We start from the raw sequence: 7,803 nt of genomic DNA, 5'->3' as shown, positions 1-7,803 counted from the left end.
TAAGTAAGTAAAAAATGAAACAAGATATTTTTTTTTAGTTTTTAATGTTTTTTACACAATTCGTAGCATTCATAATGCCGACACATTTCCTTTCGACGTCCCGTCAGCGTTTGGTAATTTCATAAAAATCGTACACGTTCGTTTTAACTTCATACAATATCGCCGATAATACTTATAGTACAATAAAAATATATATTTATACTATACATCTTCCATTATACTGTAAACTTATTCTAGCTCTAGAACTGTCAGTGACGCGACTAAATCTTTTTTTTTAACGTTTTTAAGGGCTTTGGGTTAGGCTGGGTTTTTCAGTAAGACACTTTTCTATTAAAGCAATAGAAATGTAGAAATGAAACGTATGGATTACGGACAGGTCATTGATTTAAGCTAAGCTGATTCCTAGTTCCATGTTGATAATAATTTAGTTCTTGGTAAACTGGGTATTTATGCTTTCTATTTGATGGCTTGTTTTAGTGATGTCTAAAAAACTATCGATTTTTTAATATACTTACATAAATTTTAATTGCTCTTAAAAATTTCATTTGCAATTAAGTATCAAAATTATTATGGATAGAACCGAATCTGAGAAATAAATCATATATGAAGCATAACTAATTCGGTGCCTATGACAATATTTTAGAAAGTTAGGTACTTGTAAAATTTACTGTTAAAAATACTTATCTTAACAGCAGATTTTAAATAGAACTCAGTATTATGGACGAAGTATAGTAATTTCACATTAAAAGATTGATAAAAATTATAATAATTATTTTCGGTTGAAAAACGCTGCGGTCCGTAGTACTTTTTTCGTATTAGTTTCTATATTTACAGTTCGTGACTTCCAAACTCAAGTATAATGTACATATACATATATAATAAAGAGAAAATCAAAATAAAATTCTTCAATTAATACATTAATAGCTAATAACTACTATTTAAGACTTTCCTCTTAATAAAATATATTACACAAGTTTTCATTAACAATTATAATAATAATAATTATAAGGGTATAAGTTCGTCAATTTAGAATGCGGTACAATGCTTTGGAGAGTGCGGTAGAGTGGAGATACGGTTGACAAAAAACTGTAAAGCTGGTTCAATACCAATGAAAATTGTACAGCAAAAATTACTATGTCGAAGGTCAAATCAGTCAAAAAATACGAATGTAGAGCGAAAACATCGTCATGAGTAGCGTTTATCATACGACGCAAATTTTTATTGGTATAATTTTATCTTGAGGGAATAAAGAGGTAAAGCCCATATTAAAATTGGTAAGAAGTCTTATTCTTATAGAACACTAGTATTTTCCCGTGACCTCGTCCGCGTGATGTAATTTGTAGCACTTGAGGATAATATAGCTATTTATCAGTTGAAGAATTTTCAGAATCGGATCATTAGTTTCGGAGATTACCCCCTATACCAACTTACAAACTTTACCTTTTCATGACACTTAGTAGTGTAGGTAACTTATTAGTAAAATAGTAAACTCTTTCTTAAAGAAAGGTGGTGAATTACAATTTATCAAAAAAAAACTCCTCCTCACACGTAAACTCCAAGCGTACGCAACGAACGCTAACTTTAATAGTAACAAAGTCCGGTAATTTTTTTCATAAGTCGAAATCAATTTTAATACTGAATAATCATTGAAAACTAAACGGTTTATACATAGAACGATTTATTGTTGTTTATTTATTTACAAAAGTTAACAAATATATTTCTAAAAAAACTTTTTTTATGCGATGCGTTTGTTTCTGTTGACACTACTTTTTGGTGCAGTAACTTTAGATTGAAAATTAGTAAAATTTTAAATTAAAACTTTAAAATTTTTAATTTAGAATTTGTTGAGTAAAATAAAAGCTATGAACATGATAGTTTTAAAAGGTGAGTCCGAACTATAAAATACGTATGACAATTTTGCATATACCTAACCAGAAATATCCAAAAAATAAATCTGCAATATCAGAAGTGGGATGGCTAAAATGTTTTTTGATGAATTTTTTTCTTATCCCTATATACATTACTATAACGCGGATTCACCTATATAAGTCACTAATATAAAAACAACCACATCGCATTTACAAAGAATCGTGGTTATTATAGTTCTTCTATCTCACGAAGTCCGCTTGGCTGTGTTTATTGCATGTATGCATGCATGATTGTTGTATAAACACAGCATAATACATACAGTAAGGCGACGCCATTGAAGTATGCGGACTGAGCTTGTCTTACGGTCATATTGTAGCACCTATAATATACACGAACGACCGATCCGCTACTAAGCCAAAGAATAATAATTATAATCATTCATCATTATAATCAATTATAGTTTGTTCTGCCAACTTCTGGCCTGTAGGTATAATCTCTCTCCCTCCTCACCGCTCTGACTCCACTGGATTGCTCTTTCTATAATCCGTTTAAAGATAAACAAGTAGGTAATTGAAATGCGTAAGAGGCGCACTACACGCGCCCCTTACGACCTTGTTACCGCGAACTGACATTGATGTCATGATATGAGTGTAAAACCAACTCTAGAAGGTCTAAAGCGCCGAGCAAACGTCGTTAACAGGGCTCTTTCCGTCACTCGTTTCATACCATTTCATACAATCGTAGTTCCAATTTCATTTGAATATTAAGCAACTAAAGTCCATTAAATTTTGCAGACATATTCTAGAAACTAATATCTGTGTCTGTGGTGTTTTAGATTTTTCTAAAAATATGTAGTTTTAAAATTACAGGGGCTCAAAGATTTGTATGAAAATTTTAAGACCGCGTAACTTTGAAACCGAATATTTTAACAGAAATCTGGAAAACCACAGACATAGATATTAGTTTCTAGAATATGTCTGCAAAATTTCATGGACTTTGGTTGCTTAATATTCAAATGAAATTGGAACTACGATTGTATGAAATGGTATGAAACGAGTGACGGAGAGAGCCCTCTTAAACGTCGCTTACACGTTTCCCCGAGAAGGTATCTGCGATTTGTTTATCTTTTAATCAAACTAAGGCAAAAGCAACTATAAACATCTATCTCGACCAACTGTAGGACTTATCTCTTTACACTGTGTTTCAATCATGGCTGAACCACAGAGTAAAGATGTTACAGAGGCTCGACGAAGCCATTTAGACAGAGCAATCGTGCGGTAAGAGCGACCCGAGACAGCCCCAGTAATTCCGGGACCTATATTGAAGGATCGTTGTGGTCGTCATTTGCCACAACATCAAAGGCGTCGGACTACTGTCTCTCCTTATACTGTGGCTGAACGGACTTCCTGAGGTAGTATTTACACTAGTATAAAGCTTGCCCCGGAAAACTTTACCTATTACGAAGCTAACGGTTAGCTATTTAATACCAATTTCATCAAAATTCAAAAAGCTCCAATCGTATACTTGGCTTAAGGCTGGTAATATACATATTACCCTTGAATTATCCAAAGGACTTAACGTACTTAGACTAATAGAATAAAATAGATGGAGCAACGCACTGCTGAGAAACAAAATACATATGGAGATGTCGGTGGAAAAAAATGTCTGAAAAACTTGCATTTGGGACACTTATGTGTCTACTAATTTATATAGAAATAGAAAATATGTATGGAGCGCTTTTAAGATGTGCAAACGTGACGTATTGTGTCGATCTCCATACATTGCTATACGAAGCAGTGTGCACTTAATGTCTTGTGTTGCAGTCACATACTTTTGGAGACTTTGCACATGATGCTATTTTGATTAGCATTTGAAAAGCATTAGATGCAATTAATTAACGAAGTAGTTAATACGGAACAAATGTAATCTGTACTTATACTTTGTTTTCACAAATCCAGTTTACAGCGCAGTTCAGAGCACCCGAAAATGTTATCATATGCAAAGGCGCTAATGTTGCGCTATTCAACTCTTTGAGTAGGTATGATACATACACAACTAGCTTCACTTTGTACGCGACAGCTCCATCTATTTTTCCTTTAGTCTTTGTTAAAATATTTCAATTTTTTTATATATTTGGTTCCGTGGTACATGATCACTATTAAATATAAAATACGGAATAACAAAATAGTGAAATAAAACTGCACATTTTTTCCGTCTTACAATCCCACGGAACTCGATCGCTGAAAAGCGCGCCAAATGTAACTGTCAAATGACGTTTGACATTTATGTGATTCTAAGCGCACATAGATTTATTTTTATTGATGTTTTTCCATGTTCATAAATAATCGTTTAGTTAGTCATTGGTATTAAAAGTTAAAACCAATATTGTGGTTTTTCTTTTTATTGTCTTAGAAAAATTGAGTATTTTAAATATCGTATACAATTAGGTATTTAAGATGCATTCTAAAGTTTTTTTACCAATTAGTTGAAATAACATCGAAAAAGAACCGGTCGACCGATTAATATTTATTTTATAATTTAATCGGCTCATGTGCTACTTTTTGTTACATTTGACGTGTTTAGAGTCAATCGTTATCTCGTATCTCTTTAATTGTATACATTCGTTTCAATTTTTAAAATTCTACCCTCATTTGTAGCTTTTATTAGACGTGGATTCCACAGCCAACTTTCACAGAAGAATTCTAGCATTCACTGCACTCTGAACAATAACTTGGATGTCGTAGCGATGGGCGATTGTTGCAAAAAAAAGAACAATTGAATGAATCGAACAATTGAACAATCGATTGTCGATTTATTTGTCTTCACAAAAAACAATCGAATAAAAATTGTCAACCAATTCTTAAATTTTTCGATTGCTGTAATCTACGAATGCGGAGTTCACGGTCTGGAATGAATGAATCGAAAACCTAAATCAATTGAACAATTCCATGCGATTTTCGATTAATTCGTCCTAGACCCGTGCGCTTGTAACATTGAACAAGCGAAAACAAACGATTGTTTAATTATTATCAAATAATCCCGACAATCGATTAGTTCGATTGTTATTCGAATGAATCGCCCATCGTTTGGTACACAAAAGTAGTTGACCGCGACGGTCAACGGTAAAATTGATGTTTCCTGTCTTCGAATTAGCTAGTTTTGACAGCGGAACGTAGAACTCTGAACTCCGAACTCTGGCAGTGGTATCAATGCCTTAGCTACGTGATTGTTGCATTTTTGTTCTCGTGTGTAGAAGGCAATGTCAGGTATCAAGACATAAAATAGAGCTTATAATCTCATCGCATTTCAACAGTGTAAAATATCATTTAATTTATCGTATACATCGGTTACAAATTGTGCTATATCATGAACACCAAGGCAGGGTGAAACTACACTCGCGGACATTAAAATCGACTCAGAATCAGAAATAGTTTTTGTGTGGAAAATACACTGCTAAGAGCATTAAGAAGGTGTTACTTTTTATTAATTGCAATGCACATTCAATTTAAGTTAAGTTTCGCCGTTTGTTCCGAGTCGATTTTGTTGCTCGTAAGTTTATTATATTATATGATACCAATAATAATATATATATACTATACAATGTAATTCAAAGATATGTACGTTATTTGCCTGTAAAGCAAAATTGCAAAACTGTTGTTTTCTTTTTTTAGTAATAGATTCATCGTGAAATTGACATTTACTTACTATACGTAATAATTTGAGCTTTTTCCATTATTGTAATAAATTAAATGACAGCGATTTTTAAAGTAAAGAATAGTACTTACAGTAGTGTCGAAAATAAAGATTACCGCACATGATAGAGGCCACATCCTTTGGCCTTACAATTTTCGGCCTCGGCGTTCGGCTAAAGTCTCTCATTAATAACATTGATGTTTTTCGGCCAAGTTCGTATATAATATGCCTCAATAATATAGTATAAGTATTTCACAAAACTCAAATCTAAGTGATCTATTAAATAGACAACGTCTTTACAAAAAAATATTTAAAAAAAAACCAAAACTGTATCATTTTCGCCTGCGCTCCCAGTCCTTCCAGTGATAGGTACAACTTACAACTAATCAATTATTTATTTATATTTACGTAATAACAATACACAATTAGCTATAAATATTTATACGATAACTATATCAAACCATTTTTTTATTGTTACATTCATCAACTTTGCTCCTATAGTTCCGAGTGATAAAAACTGCTCCGTTTCATTTATATTTAGGTGATTGCACCAGGTTTTGTTTTAAATATACAGCGTCCGTAGTCACTTCGCGTTTTACATTTACATTTAATTTAATCATTAAAGTTGACTTTAAATCTTAATTTAGGAGATCGTATACTGTTTCAAATATTACAAAATGTTTCGCGTTTATGTACATTTAGCATCGTTCTCCTGTTTGTTCGTATCACGTGTGCGCAAAGGCGAGGCCGAGTTTCGGCGCGGGCGGTGCCAGCCTGCCAGTGGTCTCCTTCCAGCCTTGGCTCTCGCGGGGTGAGGCCGCACGATGGATTTATATTCATATCTGGAAAAGATATTCAGTATATTAGCTACAGATATTATAAAGAGCCTCGGTCAACGGTTGAGGAGCGGACTGACTTCCGAAAGGTCGGCGGTTGAAACCCCACCCGTTGCACTATTGTCGTACCCACTCCTGGCACAAGCTTAACGCTTAATTGGAGGGGGAGTATTAGTCATGATTAGCATGGCTAATATTCTAAAAAAAATGACAATCGACCCAGATTCTATAGTCATTTGAAACTGTAAGTACCTACTACACGCTAGATAAAATTTATACTAAGTCCATCCTATTTTGTAGTCTTTGATGACATCGTGTCATCCCGTGTCAATAGTGATGTCCCGCATTTTTTTTATCATGATAGTTACCGCTAGCTCTAGTGTTGCCTGTATTTGTGGCAAGAGCGTGCGAGCCACGGGCGGATGCAGTCTATTTTATGTATAACTAGCTGACGCCCGCGACTTCGTCCGCGTGGATTTAGGTTTTTCGAAATCCCGTGGGAACTCTTTGATTTTCCGGGATAAAAAGTAGCCTATGTGTTAATCCAGGATATGATCTATCTCAATCAATTTCAGCCAAATCCGTCCAGTTGTTTTTGCGTGAAGGAGTAACAAACATACATACACACAAAATTTCGCCTTTATAATAGTGTGACTAGTCGTATATACTTACATTTACAAGTGCATGGATTAAAGATGGTGGCCGTAGTATTCGGCGGGGTAGTGCGCGTAGCCCTGGTGGAATGCGGGGTCCGTGGGAGGCCTGTGCATCATCTGCTGGCCGTCCATCATGTAGCCCATGGTGGCCTCGGGGCTGTAGGCGCCGCTGGGGCCGGCGTGGGGGAACACTGCGGGGTAGAACACTGCACGGTTAATTAGGACTGCTCTTGGTACTCGTGGTAGATTCAAATTCAAATTCAAAATATTCTTATTCAATTAGACTTTTACAAGAACTATTTGGATCCTCAAGAGCATCTACCACTGGTTCGGAATGCCTTAGAATAGATTTTTTTTAAAAAATAGGTATATACCAGGGTGGTATATGGTTACAGATTTAACTTAAAAACTACATATTTTACAACCAATCATCTCAGAAAACTGCGTTTTTATCGGTGATAGTTTGATACTTTTATTGGATTAGTTAGATATTATCTCTCCAAATAAAGGACATGGAAACAGGCGAAAATTTTGGTTCCCTTTCGATCGAATCTATGTTATTGTTTACACGGCATATTGTATTAGAATCAGTATTAGAATAGTATGAAATACCTATATATTATGTAGAGTACAAGAAACAGCAAGCACTTACAAACACAATTCCTTAACTTAACATATGATATGGGATGGGAAAATGCCTAATAATAATTTAATTACTTTGGAGACCTAAAACAAAAATCTTGCCTATG

The 7,803-nt window shown here is 34.4% G+C and overlaps 1 protein-coding gene and 1 long non-coding RNA gene across 4 annotated transcripts in view; one reads left to right on the top strand and one right to left on the bottom strand.

Annotated features, from left to right (window-relative positions):
- The first annotated feature begins 2,488 nt into the window (after nucleotides 1-2,488).
- Nucleotides 2,489-5,653, top strand: LOC123875264. Its single transcript, XR_006798115.1, has 2 exons — nucleotides 2,489-2,558; nucleotides 2,927-5,653. It is a non-coding gene; the product is annotated as an uncharacterized LOC123875264 (long non-coding RNA).
- LOC123875258 (homeobox protein homothorax) overlaps nucleotides 5,541-7,803 on the bottom strand; it is a 476,104-nt gene continuing 473,841 nt past the window's right edge. For 2 of the 3 annotated variants that reach the window (XM_045921002.1, XM_045921004.1), the window contains exons 13-14: nucleotides 7,071-7,260; nucleotides 5,541-6,404 (exon numbers count right to left, since the gene is read on the bottom strand). In XM_045921002.1, the coding sequence (XP_045776958.1) occupies nucleotides 7,088-7,260 (173 nt within the window). In that variant the 3' untranslated portion in view covers nucleotides 5,541-6,404; nucleotides 7,071-7,087. The remainder of the gene's footprint in view (nucleotides 6,405-7,070; nucleotides 7,261-7,803) is intronic. The other variant, XM_045921003.1, reaches the window with a different exon arrangement.

Source organism: Maniola jurtina, chromosome 19 (assembly GCF_905333055.1).
Source record: "Maniola jurtina chromosome 19, ilManJurt1.1, whole genome shotgun sequence".
Lineage (NCBI taxonomy): Eukaryota > Metazoa > Arthropoda > Insecta > Lepidoptera > Nymphalidae > Maniola > Maniola jurtina.
Note: the sequence above shows the minus strand (reverse complement) of the source record. Positions and strands in the feature narration are given on the sequence as shown.